Genomic DNA, 18,562 nt, shown 5'->3' on the forward strand with positions numbered 1-18,562 from the left:
TTAGGTAATGGGCATTTAAATAGTTTATTTGGCAACTATGTAACAGCTGGTTTACTGAAACATGTGTACTGAAAAGGAAAACTAAACTTCTTGCAACACAAAATCGGATAAGTTCTACATTAACTAGGTTAAGTGCAAGACACAGAATGCACCTGCATCCCACAGTTTGGATCACAGCGCAGTGACAATGGTGACACTCTGCAGGAAACTCTAAACCTCTCCATGGCCCAGTGACCCCAAAACTGTTTCATACATTATAGGTTACTCTGCAAACCAGCTTTCAGATCCCAAATTGCTATCAGCATCAAGACCCATTTTATCAGCAATGTGAGGAACCTTGCCTGTCAACATATTTCTGTTATGAGTCTGGTCTTATGAGTGAAATGAAACTCAAAATTGCTTCAACTAAGAATGTTTAAACATTTATATTCATGATTGTTCACTTACATTCATTTCGTTTTTTATAGCTAATCCTAAATATTTAAAGACAGGAGTATGCATGGTTTTGGCTGCAGCTTAGTTCACCTATGACTCTCACCAGCTCAGTTAGTAGTTCTTATCTGGTCACCCCTAACAAAACTCTCTAGATGCATCGTTGAATGACCTACTGGTGGCAAGCTTAGTGGTGGTTTGTAATATGGGCAATATGACTCATTAACCAGGGCGGTACAGATTTGGGGGTGGCCAAGCACTTTTTAAAATGTGCCCATCTTATTTTCTGACTTTTGTGCCTCAAACAAGTTTTCTTCTGCAATCATTTTTTAAACATTATGTCCACCTAAGGTTGGCCTTTAAGAACAGGCTGGCTCAGAGAAAGTTTATGCATTGAGTAATCAGAACACTTAAATTATGATCCATACACTGATGATGCCAACTTACCGCTATGCGGGTGGAAATTTTCTGCTCGCCCTCTGCGCCCTTCTGCTCCCCATTGGCCCTGCTGTAGTCTGGAGGTTGTTGGTTCGATGCCCGGCTCCCTTTAGTTTTTCGGTTCCCTGGACCCTGTTGGACGATGTTGAGCAGGTGCAGCGTGTTTTCGTGCTCCCGGTCGGAGCTCTCGGCCTGACCCCTCTGGTAGCGGTTCTCACAGGTAGAGTGGTGCCTCCTGCACAGCTCGATGCGGGCGCGCAGACGCTCCACGATGGCGTTGTGCAGCTGAGGGACTGCGGAGCCTCCTCGGGAGGTGGCCACCATCGGCCCGTTGCCGACCACCCCGCCGGGCATGGCTCCTAAACCGACACCCAGCATGGGCACGAAGGTTCCTGCAGCAGCAGCAGACTGAGCGGGAGTTGCCTCTCCCATGCCCGTTGGTCCCTCACAACTTCAGAGAAGCTGAGTGTCTTCTCAGCCAGAGCAAGAAAACAGTATGTGCGAACTTAACTATAATTCCATGTGAAAAACTGAATTACTGGCCTTTTTTATTTGGATATTAGTTTAACAGTTATTCTGTTAAAAGTAACTGGTAAATTCCCATATGATAACAGACTGTTAAACATTAAGTAAGACGATATCCAAACTATTGTCCTCATGTGCATCAAAAAGTCCCAAAGTTACAGTATCCTACAGTATCTCTGAGAGCAAAATGATTTCCAAACATGAAAGAAGTCGTGGGGGTCACAACTGGAATGAATCTTCTCTTCCTTAACGACGCGACCTCTGCTCAGAGACAAACAGGCTGCATTCAATATGAAGCCCTCAGATGATTCAAAATCATGGCACGCACAACTTCTCTTTCACAATCCTTGCTACATTTTCGGCCCAAACGTGTGCGTTACAGTCGTTAAACAGCCACAAGAGTGCGACCATCAGAGCAGCCGATGAAATGGGAGTGAGCGCTTCGTCCCCACAGCGAGAGAATGGAGCATACAAAGACACCAAATCCACAAAACTTCAAGACTCACGGCATTGTTGTTTGGAAATTAGTCCTTTCTCTTTGTTGGTCCATCTCCATCCGGAGAAGAATCTGATCGCAAAGCAAGGGAAAAAACAGAAGGTCGAAACGCGTGGAGCCGTTATAGTATCCGATTGAGATCCGTCTCAATAGTCCATTGACAATCATTTGTCTGTGTGGTAGACCGAGGCAATAGCAGAGCTACTATACAGACTCTCATTGTGTGAACATTCCTCCTCTGACTGATGTCCTCTTGTGGATGAATACGGGTCTGAATGCACACTCTAGTGGTGGATTAGAGAAGTTCTCTGCAAGGAATGCACCACGGCAGAGGGGAATTAATCTCATTAATGTTCCTCAAAGATAACTAATTCAGTAGCTGATGAAAAAGTACAGCTTCGTGCGAAATCGTCTTGGGTTTCTGCTTCTAACTCTGTGGGGATTTTATTTGATAGACCCAGACAAAACAGCGCATAATTATGAAGGGGGAGGAAAATCATACAAGTTAGTTGCACATAAAATCCGAAAAGTGTGGCTTGCTTATGTATTCAGCCCCCTCTACTGTGGTATCACAAAATCATATCTAGTTCAATCCACTGTCTTCGGGGAAAAATAGAGTCAATCAGGGTATATTTTGATATCTGCTGTATTTAACCACTCACTATCTTCTGTTACTGCATTATACATCACACCTTCATGTTTTAGATGATCAAACAACATTTAATACGAGAAAAAGAGAACCCGGGTAAATACAAAAGCAGTTTCCATACAATGAGTCCATGTTTTAACTGGAAAAAAGTTCATCAGTTTATTATTTTACTTAGTACCCCTACACATAGCCCCTTCTAAAATGGCCTAACTAACACTCAGTAGTTTATTCTAACCTCCTCAACCACCCTGCACCATTCCAAACCTTTTGTGAAGGGCCTTAAGACGACATGTGTTGTGAATTGGCACTAAAAATAAATAAAACTGAAAACTGATTCAACTTAACCCTATGTAAATAATGATTTAATAGGAAGTTAATAGTAGCCTTTTTGTTTTCGGAGGGGGGGTTCTATATTCGATCTCACCAGCCATGCTGAGGCCTGGTTATTTCCAAATCAGTATAATCCAGAAATCACTAGTAAACGGTAAATGTCCTGAACTTGTATAGCGCTTTATCAAGTCCCCAGAGACCCTAAAGCACTTTACACTGCAGTCAGTCATTCACCCATTCATACACACATTCACACACTGACACACTAAGCTACAATGTAGGAGCAGCTGCCCTGGTGCACACTGACAGAAGTGAGGCAGCCATACACAGGCGGCACTGAGCCCTCTGATCACCATCAATAGGCCAAAAGATATCCAAAAGCAACTCATCATTTAATATATCAGTTTGGAAAGGGTTACGAAGCCATTTTTAAAGTTTTGGGAGTCCAGTGAACCACAGCCAGAACCATTAACCATAAATGGAGAAAACATGAATCCCTTACTCCTTCCCAGTTGTGACCAGGTGGATACCTTTTCACAGAATTGTAAATACACCTGTTTAGGCCTTAGAAGGCTTGTGGGAGAACATTAGTGAGTAAACATCATTATGAAGACCAAGGAACATATCAGACAGTTCTTATTTAAAGTTGTGGAGACGTTTAAGACAGGTTTATGATATAAAATAATATATACCAAGATCAGAACATTTCACAGAACACTGGTCAGTCCATCATCTAAAAATGGAAAGGGGATAATATGGGTAAAACATGGATATCCATCTGAACTGGTCACCCTAGCAAGGTTAGCGTTAATCAGACAATCAGCTAAGGGGCCCATGGTAACTCTGGAGGAGCTGTGGAGATCCACTACTCAAGTGGGAGAGTCTGTCAACAGTGAAACCATTAGTCATGCACCTCACAAATCTGACATTTGTGGCAAAAACAAACTTATCTGAACTTAAACCACAAGTCATGCGGGGAACATGGCAAACATGCAGAGTTGCAAATGTGCACAATGCCATGTTTGGTGGAAAACAGATGTTACCTGTACAGAATCCTGAATACACAATTTCTGCAGTAAATATGGTGGTGGCAGCATCATGGTGTGGAAAAAACAATTACTGGAAAATGATTTGCTATAACAAGGCTTAAGGTGGGAAAACGGTTACTCATTTAAAGTTTTGTCCACCATAATTTTCAAAGCTGAAAGTGACCAAGGGATTTTAAACATATTTTTGTCATGTGCCATTGGATATGGCAAGAAAAATATGACCCACATTTGAAGACAAACAAATTCTGATAAATCAGATTTTAATTACATTTGCCTCTCAGCATAATATATTCAATGTTCAGTGTGATAAGTATACTTGAAGTGTAATATCAGCTATTTAGTACCAACTGTCAAAATCACTTATATATTGTTTTGAAAAACCTTTAGGGATAGTCTGAATTTGTACAGGGCTGAGGTGGAAAGTAAGAACCTTAACTGCAATAGAAAACTGTTAAAGCTATCCCAGGTTGGAGGATGGAGGAAGTATTCAAAAATGCTCTAAATCCATTTGAGCTAAACCTATATTAACTCCATAGCATCACATCACTCTTGCATGAAATGGCCGGATATTTTCAAAGTTGATCAATGTCCGTGTTGCTACACTTAATTATTTGCATTGTGGCTTCTAATTATCAGCCAGGTCTGGTTGTTCTGTTTCTCTTTTTTTTCCACTGAAAATCTGTCCATTTATTTTAAAAGAACTTCCATAATCACTCAATATAACTGTCTACAAATTCCCAAGGGAGGTTATCTCAGTGAAACTGAACAGCAGACACAGGGGACATTCAGCAGTGTCTGTGCATCCAGGAATGTAAAGCAACATAGCCATTGTTCAGCTGCCAGATGAAGAATTATTTCATAGAAAATGCTAAGAAAAATAAACCTTAGTAGCAACCTGCAGGGAGACTTGAAATTTGATTTCGATGATGGAAATTCACTTTTGAAAGGCATCGAGTAGCTTTCAGCTTTGCTCCCCAAAATGTTCATTTTATATTCTACCAGCAGGTAAGTTTCAAAGTTCAAAGATCTACACAACCCCCCTATTTATGTTTTTTAAAGCTATCTCTTTAACACTTGGTCATTTCTTAAACAGAGGCCAGCACCAACATATGCAGTTGCATTATGTCACAACAAGGGGGCAACAGACTTAAATTTGGTAGTGCATTCTTTAAGATTTTAAAATGTTTTCTGGTTCCTCATTAAGAGCACAGTAGAAATCATATATCAAATAAATATTGTTTCAAAATGTCTCTAGTGTAAAAGGAATTCTAAGAGTGATACCAACACTTTATACTAAAAGCTTGCAAATCAAAAGCACTCACAGAAGAAAATTACTTTGGTGTCATTAATTATGATTATTTTTAGCACAAAATTTCTGATTAATCAAATTGATCACAAAGAGGAGTTTAAGCAGAAAGCAGAAAGTTGATTTATATTGAAAACAGCAAAAATCTGCATCGAAAGGAGTCAGTTGAGGTTGTTTGACCATCTGATCAGGATGGCTCCTGGGAGGTTTTCTCTGGCACATCACTCTATGAACAGACAGAGCCAGAACAGACTGTAGGACTATATACATCCCTTGTAGCCTAGGAATAACCTTCTCAGTATGAGCTATAGAGTGTTGCTGTGAAGAGGGATGCCTCGGTTTGGCTCCTGCACCTGTTACACTTGCGACCCAATCTCAGGTAAACAGAAGGAAAAGAATGGATGAATGGGCAGAAAAAAAACTTTTATACATATTCCAAGATTTTATGTTTAACTGGTGTATGAATATGACATTGCATAAAGGTCTATTTATTTTAGCCATTAGGCTAAAACCATATCCTTCTTGCCAACAAGCACAATGAGCAGGATGGAGAGGGAGGTAAAGAAATTCCCCAAAGCTCAATGTTAGAAAACCGCAGCAAAGAGTGACATCTCGGTGTCACAAAGTCTCAATAACAACAATAAGACAGAATCTACATGTCAAGCAGTTGTTTGTAAGTTTTGGTGGAAAAACTGCTTTTCTTTCCTAACATCACAAACATGACCAAGTGGAATTAGTTAAACTTTACTCGGACTTGGCCAGGTGAGACTAAGGTTGTGGTTTCCTGCAACAAACAGTACAAGTGTGTTTGAAATACCAGGTACTCTGGCAATCTGGTAGTCGCTAACAGAAAACTGAAAATGGGTCATTATTTGTTTAAACTAAAAAAAGAATCATGAGCCAAATTATATTACCTATTTAAGGAGAAATTGTTCACCTGACACAGAATCAGCCTTTCTTCATGTCAAACTCAGGTCCCAGACCTTTATCCAGCAGAACACCTGTGACGTGAGCTAAAGAGAAGGGAGCATAATACAAGAAATGCTATAGAGGACCAAGCGCTGTCCTACTTGCAAAATGGCTTAGTACAAAGTATTGACAGTTATAACAGTGTCACTGCGACTTTTAAAAAAACATTATTATTCCCCATATTCCATTTTTTTTGGACCAATTAATAAATGTGCTCAAATTGAAGGATGCATTTTCCTAAAACATTTAGTGTGAGATTATGATTCTGCAACAAAATATTCATTAATTTGAATAATTTTTGTATCTGTGGAAATTACAGCTTTAATATGTGATTAATAGTATCATGACAGCCAAAAGAAGGATACAACTTTACCACCAGCGTTTAACTCCTTGATTTATTCTATTTCCACAGTTTAAGTCTACCATAATATTGGAATCACAAGGTATACTTGTGTATCCCAAATTAACTGTACCACAACGCAATCACACTTGCATAACATCTCAAACTCTTCAAAAAATAAAAAAGTGAAGATATACATTGTTAGTACAGAGAAATTTTCCTCACGTTTTTCTTCTTTTTTTCTTTTTTTACAATTTTTAAATGCAACACACACAATAAATTAATAAGTTAACACACAAGCAGTCTGGAAATGCTTTACAGTAGTAGCAATAACAGTGGTTTAAAACAAAAGACCTTTATCAGTACGGTACGTTATTGGTCTGATGGTAGATCTGAGTGTTGTTTTCAGTCTCAGCCTGCCAAGCTGTCACTGAATATAACTCAGCTTACAATCTATCACAACACGTACACAGCTCCCCTGCACGTAGCGAGTATCTCCTGATAATAAATTACACCTCCAGTTCACTTCAGAGACTGACAGGTAGACAAGCTTTTCTTCAATCTTTTCTCCCCTCTTTGTAAATCACAGTTCATCTGGGAATGGTTATCAGCCTGGTGTCAACAGCCAGCCATTACAAATGTATGAGTGGTTCTTAAAAAGCCTATCTGAGAATTCAAAGCTGAATTACATACAACCTACAATGTATTTTTTGCTAAATTTAGCCTGATCGTCTCTGTTTTTATATAACACTTGGTTACATTAATTGATAACAATAAAAATGATTAAAAAGATTTGGAAAAAATGTAAAAAGTGTAGAAAAACATTAGAAGTAAATAATAATCGATAACACCTTCCAGCACTGCATGGCTGTACTATTCTTAAGTGGTTCCAGCCCACAATGAAATACTGGACATCATTTCAGTTAGAAACTGATCACTAAGTTGTTCTAAATACAACGTGGACCTTGTTTGAACAAAATTAATAATCAAACTCCTCCAAAGCAGGATCTAAATTTTTAACTAAATAGAAAATATAAGGCAAATTAGAGAAACACTTAAGTATTTCAAATGCACTTCTCTATTTAATGCAAATATCATTACTGATGAGTTCCTGTGTTAATTAATGAATGTAGCACATTTTCTTGTACCAGACAAGTGCAACGAATTTCAAACAGTCAGCAAGATGCACTTAAATATGTCATTATGTCAATAATTTACATATAATTAACGTTCAGAGATGTAGTGCGGGAAATGCTAAGCCTGAGAACAATGCAGTGAATGCTTGACCAATGCTACTGTTCATCTACTAACCTTATGTAAAGCAGCACTTTTTGCTTTTATTTTACTACCGTCTACTAAGGTTTCGGAGTCAGTACACAGTTACATGAAACTATATTTGAAAATTCTTTAAAGGGCAAATTCACCTTTTATAGCCGCATACCCAATAAATGGTGCGAATAACAATCATAAATAATTTGTAATTGGCCTTCAATTGTTCAAAGCAGAGAAGTAATTTTAATAGCACTTTTTGACAAGATAAAAGTCTTTGTAGCCAGGTCGCTCTTGAAAAGAGAGAAGTGAGTACCATATATGGATGATTACCCGTCTGCCGTGACTGACTACTGTTGTTAATAGGATGCAGATTGTTTTCTTCATTTAAAAAAAGTTCAAATGAAGTGAACACTTTTGCTACCAAGATAATCTACTCAGGTAATTTGGGTGAGCTCCTTAGCAGTCAAGAGATGAAGAACACAGATTTTTTCCTCAGTCTGAAATATTCAGAATCTTGGATTTAAGGAAAGGGACAACCCAAAGTTTAGGAATGAGGACACATCACAGTTCATGTCTTTGCCATGACAGATGGCTTGAGCAGGGAGTCAATACCTAGACCACCAAGGCAACTACAGCTGTTGTTTGTAAGCATAAACATCTTCAACTAAGATAATGCTTTCTTTTACAGCCGTTTTTACTTTTTGTGTGCATCCTGTCTGTGCAATCTGCCTTCTGAATTCCACAGATTGGGCTAAATCAAAACGGATACTTTACAGATGACCTTCTTGTGTGTTTATGTTCAATAATTAGCTTAAGGTGTGACTTGATTTTTCTTTGTAAGAAAAATGACAAAGAAAATGTTTGATTACAGTTGCAGTCTGTTTGTATATTATTTTTTTTACCTTCCAGCTAGGTGGTGCAGTTAAACCTTCACAACTAAAAAACAGACTGATTTTGGGAGAGAAGTGAGACTGGCACAACCACTACATTAGCCTATGTGCCAATACATGCTTGAGAACATTTGAGTAACAATGCTGGTCAGAACCAGAGAAGATATTGAATCTATCTGAATCCAGTGCCATAACTTTTGACTTTTGAAATACAGTTTTTTTAATCTCTTTATATGGTGCTGGTTTGTTAGCTCTCTGCTCTACTGCTCTCAGGCAACGTTTCTCCTGACCTCCTTGTCACTCGATATGTTACTATATACATTTTTACTTAATGAATTTAAATATGAGCCGGAGAATCTGCTATATCTACATTTGTTTGGTAGATGTCATCAGTCTCCTGGATGTGTTCACGGCTGGCTGGTTTTCTTTCTTACAAATTGATTTTGGTCATGGAAATGACTTTGACTAACGTGAGCTACATGCCTCAACACCATTGAAAAAGAAAAGCTAAAAAAATGATTATATATGCCCTTTAAAGTGAAAGGAGGTAAAAAAACAACAACTCTTTTCTTCGTCTTATTTTCGTGACTGTTCATCTAGTAACTTGGTAGCAACATGAAAGTAATTGGACTGCCATCTTGAGCCTGACAGCTTCTAAATCCGGTTTAGATTCCTACCTAACTGAAACTGAGGCAACACACGTGCAGTTATCATTAGGCAATCTTGACATGGGTCCTTTGCATATTTGAATGGCTATATTCCTGTCTCCCCTTTCCTGCTGCTAGACATGGACTTCTAAGATGAAATGAGTGCCTGCAGTGAAAATAATCTTCATCCTGATGCAACTGCAAGACTCAGCACAAATGACAGATTGAAGTGGAAAAAAAGAGAAATTGTGCCCAAATTGGAGAGCATCTCGTCATTCCTGAGACCTGTATACGTACTGTCACAGTATATTAAAATAGTTATAGGCCAGTTAGCCAGTGCTGCTGCTCAGAGCAAATTACCATCTGGATGCAACCAAAATGGATATCTGCTGAGGAATGGTGGGACAGGTTTAATTATATAATATATTCAAGAAGACTGGAGTGATAGTGAGTATGATATTTTTTATACACTCTAATAGTCTGTATTTGAAGCTTTGGCAGCTCTCTTTTACCTGCATGGTTTGATATCCTGCATGCTAGCAGTGCACTGCAGTAGTAATCACAGAGAGAACACGCATAGGATAATTATGGCTTTTTGCCCCAAAATTAAAGTCTTAAACAAGTCCAAAATGCTATTTAGGGTAGTAAATCCAAGCGTAATCCTGGAGATCCTTGACTTAACGATGCATTTTAGTTCTTTGTTTTTTTGTTCCAAGTCAGTGTCAGGATTTGACCCCCTTGACAGGTTCAGCTGACTGCCGCACGTCAGTCCACTCCTGCATTGTGTTTTGAAGCGCCTGTGTCTTTTCTTTATCCACTTGCACGTAGTCCACCTTCTCATCAGATGTGACAGACGATGTGGAGGGCTGCAGAGTGATAAAAAAGTTATGATTAAGAGTCTGTTTGGTGGGAAGACGAAACTGTGGTAAGAAGGTGGCAAATGGTTGCATAAATTTAGTCTACGAATACAGTGCCTTGTAACAGTATTATTAGTGCTTGAGCTTTTTCTCATTTGACAACCACAACTTTTAACGTATTTTATTAGGATTTTATGTGATAGACCAACACAAAGTAATGCACAATTATGAAGTGAAAAGAAATATTGTTGTAAGTAAAATCCGTTTGCATCCACCCTCTGAGGTTTTTAGAAATGCTAGTAAACAAACAGCATGGTAAAGATTAAGAAACACACCAGAAAAGTCAGGGATAAAGTTGTAGAAATGTTTAAAGCATTGTTAAGGTATTCAACAATATTAAAAGCTTTTAACATTTAACAATGTTCTGTGCATTCCATCTGAAGATGGAAATAGAGTGACATTTCCACAATCCACCTTAACTGCCAGGTGGGCAACAAGAGGATTAACCAAAAGGCCCAAGTTCACTCCGAAGGAGCTCCACAGATCCACAGCTCAGGTGGGAGAACATCAGGACAACTATTAGTCATCTAATGAAAAAGGAAGAGTGGCAGAAACCATCACTAAAAGAAGGTCAGCCAGAAGAAGTCCTGTCTGCAGTTTGCCACAGGGTATGTAGGAGACACAGCAAACATGTGACAGAAGGTGCTCTGGTCAGATGAGACCAAATCTTTGCCTACATGAAAAATGGTATTTGTTGTGGAAAACTGACACCCTGTTAACAACTGGCACTAACATCCATCTTGAGTGATCTGATCATGTTCAGACAGCATGGAATTCAGGTGTTAATGGACTCAGGATGCTTTGAGGACCATTTCCTTCAGAACTCCTGGATGCTGGCCTGGGACTCTTTTGTCTGCAGAGACCCTAAAGCGCTTTACAATGCAGTCAGTCATTCACCCATTAAACAGAAAAAAAACCCTCTCACAAGTCAGGGCTTTATTGATCAGGTGATCAGAACATTATAGCGGTCAGTGAATTTCTCTCGGATATGCGGTTTATTTTTTTAGTGTTTTCAGTTTTGACTGAACACATTCTGGTCACCATTTTATAAAACTGCTGGTCTATCTATTAACGCATGTGAATAGCAGGTCTGAACAGGGCCTGAGACTGCACATCACCAGTGAAACATGGTGGCGGCAAGGACGGCGAAGCAGACCAGAGTTGATGAACAGATGGATGGAGCTAAATACAGGACTATCCTGGAGGCTGAGAAAGGATTCAGACTGGGGAGGAGCTTTGACTTCCAGCAGGACAACACCACCAGCCACACAGGCAGACCTACAATGAAATGGTTATATCAAAGCACATTCATGTGTTAAAATGGCCCAGTAAAGCCCAGAATGTAATCTGATGGGGAGAATCTGTGGCAAGACTCAAAAACTGAAGTTGAAAACTGATGCTCACAGATGTTCTCCATCCATCCAGTCTTACTGAGCTTGGGCTGTTTTGGAACGTAGAATTTGTAAAGTTTCATTCTCCAGAAATTCAAAGTTGGTGTAAATATCCTAAACAGATTTGCAGCTGAAAGTGCACCAAAAAGTGTCTCCATAGAGTACTGATACCCAGGAGGCTGAATATAAAAGCACAGCACATTTTTCATTTGTTCAACACAATTTGGAAACCATATTCCTTTTACTTTGAAACACTGCAATATATTTGTATGCTCTATCACATAATGTTCTAATAAAATACATAAAATGTTGTGGATTTAACATGATAAATGTGGAAAATTTCACTTTTCCAAGGTGATGATCATTTGCTAACTTTTCTGTGTGGGCTGGGTGAGCCGGGCTGGAAATCCAATGCCAAGTAGTCCACGTTCCCAGACTTCCGAGGGGCTGGGCTGCTGGTGCCACTCAAGGCTGGGGAGGTAGATGCTGGATTCTGCTAATGGGACAAGAGGGAGGATTCACTCACACATGGTGTAGTGCGTCAATGAAGCACGCAAACAAGTCATTCAATGAACACAGCGTACTCTGCGGATCTTTCTGCCCTCCAGCTACTGGAACTTACCATAGCCACATAATTCTCCTCGCTGTCTCCAGAGTCTGTGCTGGTGATGCTTTGCGTGGAAATGGGTCGACAGTGGTGGGAGGAGTTCATCTCATGCCTGAAACAAAAAACAGATAGAACTCTAATTAACCTCAGGGAGAAAGGAAAGGCTTCATCAGTGAATGTAAGACTCACATAGGCCGTGTCCAGGACATGGTGACAGGGCTCTTATACGGAAGCTCATCTATGATCCCATTGTTCTTTAAATCAATAGGTGGTGGCTTTGCTGAATAAAACAAGAGCAGACATCATCAACCAAGAAACAGAGCTTTTATACAAGCAAACAACGGCACAAACTGTGGAAAAAATACATTTAAATCTCAAAAACTCACATTTCCTGTTAGGTTTAAGGTTGCGGTTGATGGGAGGAGGTGTAACATCACTCAGACGACTGGGCTTGTGACACAAGGATGCACTGCTTCCCTTTCGGGCAGGTAATGTTGCAGAGAACCCTGGAAAATCAAAGTGATGCGGTCCAGGACTCATAGGAATGTAGACATTCTTAGGACTGTCAGCTTGGGCAGCGCTGAGCGGCGAGGAGCCAGGATTCATGGGAACATAGTTGTCATCTGAATTACCGCTATCCGAGCGAGTCAAAGGAGTCTGGCTTCTCTGGTGGAGGAAGAAAAAAGACAAAAAAATGACCCAGGCAACTTTGCCACATTTTTTAAAATTACCGCCACAAACTTTAATGCATTTTATTTGGACGGGACTTTATGAGCAGACTAACACAAAGTGAGGCCTAATTGTAAAGTGGAAGAAATAGAACACATGGTTCTTAATTTTTTTACAAAATAAAATCTGAAAAGTATGGCATACTCTGTCTGTCTGTCTGTCATTTTCCTTACACTTTGTAATTATTTTTTGTTGGTCACATAAAACCCCTCAAAAATGTCATGAAGTTTCATCGACCACTTTAACAAAGCACAGTAACATAATCTGTCTGCACATGAGAATGCAAGCAAGCTATTTAGTTCAATGTCTTTGCTCATATGTGAAACTTTTTTTAAAGACTCACCAGGTATGAGCTGAAACCATCATTAACAGACTCCACAGACTGGCCTATGTTGTTGAAGTGGAACATGCGATGGTTGTTGATTTCAAAGGAGGAGCCTGTGGAGGGATGGGTAGGGGTAAATCATTATTTACCTTTGCTATAAACCCTCAAAGAAGAAAGAGAAACAACACAACGGCAAACCATGAGTCATTGTTTTTACCAAAATAACTAAATGAGAGTATTTTCTATGTTAGAAAGTACTGTAATTGAGAGAAGGTACTCCAAATTTCTGAAGAAAGACAACAAAACATACATCTGGTTTGATGCTTCACTAGAATGTAATCTATTTTTGTCACACAGTTGTTCAAACTGGGGTCTTATATAACATGGTTGGACTAAGCAAAGCAACATACATGACAAGCTAAAAGGCCATGCATTGTGTCTGAGAACGTCATTGTTTTAATTGCTTATGACTCTGGAATGAGATTCTGGATCAGATGGCACAACTTGAATTTCATTAGTGTCTCTGCAGAGCAGCATCTGCTACACTGGGCCCATTGTTTCTGCTCAGCAGCTTGACTTAAATCAGTAAAGTGAGGAAGGGAAGGGAGAAAAGGAAGACGAGCTGCAAAGTCACTGTGATACAGCTGATCAATTGAGACTTGGATTTAAAATCATGAAAGAGAGAAACTAAATGGTTGTAAAAGATTTGTGTCAATTTACCCACCTCTGTGCAGCCTGATATTTTCAACAGCAGGGAGAGTGTTCCTGCGTGGGAGGGTCGACACTGCAGACGTTATTTCTCCATTTTGACTCCCAGCTGACTGCGGACTCCCCCAGTTGCCCTCAGACCCCTGGTTAGGTTTAGGGGGCCTAGGTGGAGGAGCGCAGGAGGATTCGGAGCTGGAGGGCGTCAGGGAGTTGTGGTTCTTGTCAAATGTCCGTGGAATCTGATAGAAGGAGCCAGGTGTGGTGGGAAAGTCATAATTGTCCGGTGACCTCTCGTTGCCATGCATCATGGCGAGGGTGTTGCAGGGGGTTTTGAAGGTATACACCTCTTCGTTCTCAAAGTCAGGATTGCCGAGGCTGCTGTAAGGTGGAGCCTCAGAGCTGTAACCCCGTGGAAGGACGTAACAGGCCTCCTGTGAGGAATCATCGTGCACGGACAGCTGATGTTTTCCAGGTTTGGGAAGGCTGTAAAATCCGTGCAGCTGAGTGCCCGTGCCGTTTAGACAGTTTGAAAAGCCATAGGAAACTTTCTGCACAGGAGAGTCACTCCCGAGAAACATATTGCTTCGTGTGGATTGGGAGAAACTGGCACTCCTGCAACAAAACAAATATATACATATCCTCAGCCATTTTATTATAGTCAGCTTCCACTGTGCTTGAATATATCATCACACACATAATACTTGTTTTTAACAAAGCACTAGCAAATAATAATGATTAAAAAACTAGTTACCATATTGGGCTGCACAAGATTTGCAAAATATGATGTTTACAATATTATTGTTGAATGTTGCTATGACAACAATGACGGCAATTAACCTGCATTTTCCTCCCTCTGCTCTCTCTTTTCCATCCTCATAATGTCCTCACCGTTTTTCATGAGTTTTAGCATCTCGGTCATAAAATCTGTATAAGGTTTTTACATTAAGGACTGAAACAGTTCATCCAACTGGCGAAATATATTATTGACCCCCCAGTGCATGCATGCATGGCAACAAAAATATAAAAGCTCCCAAAAATATGCATCCAAGCAGTTGTGATATTGCACACAATGATACTGTGATTTAAAATATTGTGCAGCTCTGATCCTTCCTACCAGCAGCTGTTAGACTTTATAACCATCATTGGTCCCAACAAACCCAAACTCAATCATTGGTTTACATCCCTGCTGTTATTTGCACAGTTTTTCCATTTCTTATAAATAATCTGTTGCTTTTTATGCACAAATATACATACAATTTTTTTTAAGTTACCATCCTCAGTTGCACATTTCTTTTAATTGGACTATGCTATTTTAAATCGTTGCATAGTATTTTTTTATTTTATTTTTTTATTTTTATTTTAAATGAATCTACATGCTTCTGTTTGCCTGTCACTTTGCTGCTGGTACACCTGAAGTCCCCACTGAGGGACAATACAGGATAATTGTATTCTATTATATTCTATTCATCTTCAATACTGGTTTGATTTAGGTGTAACAACACAAAATGCCAGCAGATGGCAGCAAAACATTTCAAAGGGAACAAGCGCCATAAGGATTAACAAAGTTGTGGCCAAATTATTCATACTAATAATAATCAGCAATTATAAAAACGGTTTAATTGCAGTAATTCCAATAAAGATGTTTCCATTGATAATGGAGAAAGGTATAAACAATTTTTAACATGACTTTTTTAAAGAATGTAAATAAAAACAGTTGTCTTGAAAAAAAAGGTGCACTCCTATTGCATTGTTTTATTCACTTTTGAGAGATGCATATCTCATTTCTTGTCATAAAAAAAATTCTTGGTTGAATGAAATTAATTTAAAATCTGCCAGGGCTATGAATAATTTTGAACTTAAATGTATTAAGCTCCCCATGACCAGTGCAAATGGTACAAGCTTCCCCAAGCTTTTTAGCCTCAGATGATCATCCTCGGGACATGCCTCATTTACTGTCTCTTGTTCGCAGCCCCTGAACTTGAGTGTTGACAAGAGCTGCTCAATGAATAAGACATTTAGTTGTGCAGCAGCCCAGTGTAGTTGGCCTTTGCATTTATAATCCTTCACACCAATCTATTAGAAATTGCTCATGGCTTGTGACCAACTGGCAACCTGTCCAGGGTGCGCCCCATCTTATACCCGTTTACTGAAGTAGATATAGACATCAGCCCACATGTAACCCTGATTAAGCAAGTATGGAAAACTGATAGATGGTCATGAGACCCTGGGATTTTCATTCTGACATGAATCACACCCTGCCACCAGATGCTTCTCTTAATTAGAAGCCTCTTGATGCAAAACCTAATAGTAGAAATGTGCTCATTCAGCTGATGAGATGGATTGTGATATTTTAATTTTCTGGGTTTCACGAAGTCCCAGCACAGCAGATTTGCGTGCAAATTGTGCAGCTGGGAGCATGGTTCCAACCTGCATGAGCCTAAAATGTGCATAAGAGATGAATTGCCACCTCGAACTCATTGATCATGCACTGTACAGGGTTTCTGCCAAATGGCGTTGTGATTAAAACTGCCTCAGAAGCAGGCAGGATGGCAGGAGGTGAGGCGGCCCTTAATGGAAAACTCAGAAATGATTTCATATAAACATTTGTTTCCTTTGTTTCCTTTGTTCTCAGGCTCAGAACATAGCTGATGATCTGTATATGCAGTCCCTTGTTGACATATTCATACCCTTTGAAGTTTTCCATTTTATTTTGTTGCAACCACAAACTTCAAACTATAGTATTGGGAATTTATTTGATAAACCAAGGCTCTACAAGCTGTGGCTCTTCAGCCTCTTCACAGATGCTTAATAACTTTCAACATGAGTAACGTAGAAATGAGCACTGGAAAAAAAAAAAGGAGAAGCTAGTTTTAGTAGGTCTTCAATCTGTATGGTACTTAATTGGCCTCATTCGACCTAAACATTTTTTGTCCTCAATGTAAAGGTTGGATGTTTTATTCATTTTACAATAATAAATTCTAAATAAAATACAAAGTAGTTCTTTAACTACAAAAAAATAATTGCATCTAAAACTGAAAAATCTGTTTGTAGATTTTGTGGCTCTAGACAAATGCTATTTTGTCAAAGATTGGGCAAGCATGTCTCTTTGGATTGTAATATGTGGCTAATCTCTGTGATTGACCAGCACAATGTACTGCTCCATTATGTAGTAGAGAGAAAATCAATTGGTTTTCTAACTTTTCACAAATACAAATCTGAAAAGTGTTGGAAGCATTTGTATTCACCGCATTACCTTTCACTGCAGTGACAGCTGCCAGTTTTTTGAGCAATGTCTCCATCAGCTTTGCACTTGAAAATGCTTTTTCCCCACAACTATTCCAATATAGCTCTGCTCCACTGTTGAACTTCTCATCCACTCTTACCAGCTTCCCTGTCCCTGCTGAAAAAAAAAAAACATCCACCCAGCATAATGCTGCCCCCACCATGTTTTACTGCAGGGATGGTGTGTTAGCATAGCTGATAAGTTTTTAATGAATCAAGAGATTCTCCCGCCTGAGCTGTGGATCTTTGCAGTGGCAGACAACTGATTGCAGTTGGTTTTATTTAGGGGTATCAGAGTAAAGGGGGCTGAAAACTTAAGTTTTTTATTTCTCAGACCTCTTGGCTTTTGCATATTTCACTGTTACATTTAAAACAGGGGAACAACTCAAAAACAACCTGCAAAATATAATGATATGTAGTTGATTGTCATAAAAAAAATAAAAATAAATCTGACTAATTAATCTTTTTAAAAACAAAAACTAACTGTAATTCAGGGACATCTTAGAAAAATCTTAGAAAATAACCACGACTTTACTACCCCCCAAGCTGGTTTCTGATTTTTTATCTTTCATGCTTCTTTCTCACATGCACAAACGCAGCTGGATAACTCTTCCCCTGCAGCAGTAGCTTTAACCCTTGGGGGCTTCTGAGCAAAGGAAGAGCTGCAAACCTGCATGTTGACCTGCATCAATGGAAAACAGGAAACCGACACAGGACGTCTGAGGATCAGGACATTTACCGTGCACTCTCGGTCTTCCTGCTCATGCACTGGTGGAGGAGGAGGTAGTCCTGAGGAGCACTGTTGGACAGGGAGCCGTGGAGTGAGTGGCGCACTGGCACGTCGAAGGTGAAGAGCACCGGCTGGCTGGAGTGGACGGGTGCCGACGACTTCCGTTCTCCACTCACAGGAGCCATCGAACCGGTGACATCTGCTCCAACAGATCGAGGCATATGGTGTAATCTACTCTCTGCAGGCAGACAGAAATGATAAAGATTGATTACTTAAAGAACTGTTTTCTTAATTGAAACCGGGCATGCCATGAAATAAACAGCCCCGTCGTTATCGTTCTTTGCGCATTTTGCTTGTAAAATTTATCAATTGTTAAATTAAAAAGAACTGTTTAAATCTACCCGAGAGTTTAGTGTCTTGTGTTGTCTTGTACTCATTACCCTTTAGTCTGCACTCTAATCAATACAGGAGAGGGATCTGTCTCAGGGGAGGACGGGAAACAGCAGCCGCCTGCTTTTAAAGCTGCACAG

General features: G+C 39.6%; 2 protein-coding genes across 4 annotated transcripts in view; both read right to left on the reverse strand.

Moving 5' to 3' along the window:
- The window catches only part of zmp:0000001236 (mastermind-like protein 2), a 71,674-nt gene extending 69,536 nt beyond the window's left edge, over positions 1–2,138 (reverse strand). The window contains exon 1 of the mRNA XM_047391945.1: positions 880–2,138. Within this exon, the coding sequence (XP_047247901.1) occupies positions 880–1,302 (423 nt within the window). The 5' untranslated portion in view covers positions 1,303–2,138. The remainder of the gene's footprint in view (positions 1–879) is intronic.
- A 4,432-nt stretch (positions 2,139–6,570) lies between these two features.
- Positions 6,571–18,562, reverse strand: part of gab2 (GRB2-associated binding protein 2) — a 58,100-nt gene continuing 46,108 nt past the window's right edge. For 2 of the 3 annotated variants that reach the window (XM_047392055.1, XM_047392057.1), the window contains 8 exons: positions 18,042–18,270; positions 14,037–14,632; positions 13,331–13,425; positions 12,645–12,924; positions 12,448–12,538; positions 12,274–12,370; positions 12,025–12,147; positions 6,571–10,209 (listed from right to left, as the gene is read on the reverse strand). In XM_047392055.1, coding sequence (XP_047248011.1) covers positions 10,066–10,209; positions 12,025–12,147; positions 12,274–12,370; positions 12,448–12,538; positions 12,645–12,924; positions 13,331–13,425; positions 14,037–14,632; positions 18,042–18,270 — 1,655 coding nt within the window. In that variant the 3' untranslated portion in view covers positions 6,571–10,065. The remainder of the gene's footprint in view (positions 10,210–12,024; positions 12,148–12,273; positions 12,371–12,447; positions 12,539–12,644; positions 12,925–13,330; positions 13,426–14,036; positions 14,633–18,041; positions 18,271–18,562) is intronic. The other variant, XM_047392056.1, reaches the window with a different exon arrangement.

The sequence above is a fragment of the Girardinichthys multiradiatus genome, chromosome 18, assembly GCF_021462225.1.
Source record: "Girardinichthys multiradiatus isolate DD_20200921_A chromosome 18, DD_fGirMul_XY1, whole genome shotgun sequence".
Taxonomy (NCBI): domain Eukaryota; kingdom Metazoa; phylum Chordata; class Actinopteri; order Cyprinodontiformes; family Goodeidae; genus Girardinichthys; species Girardinichthys multiradiatus.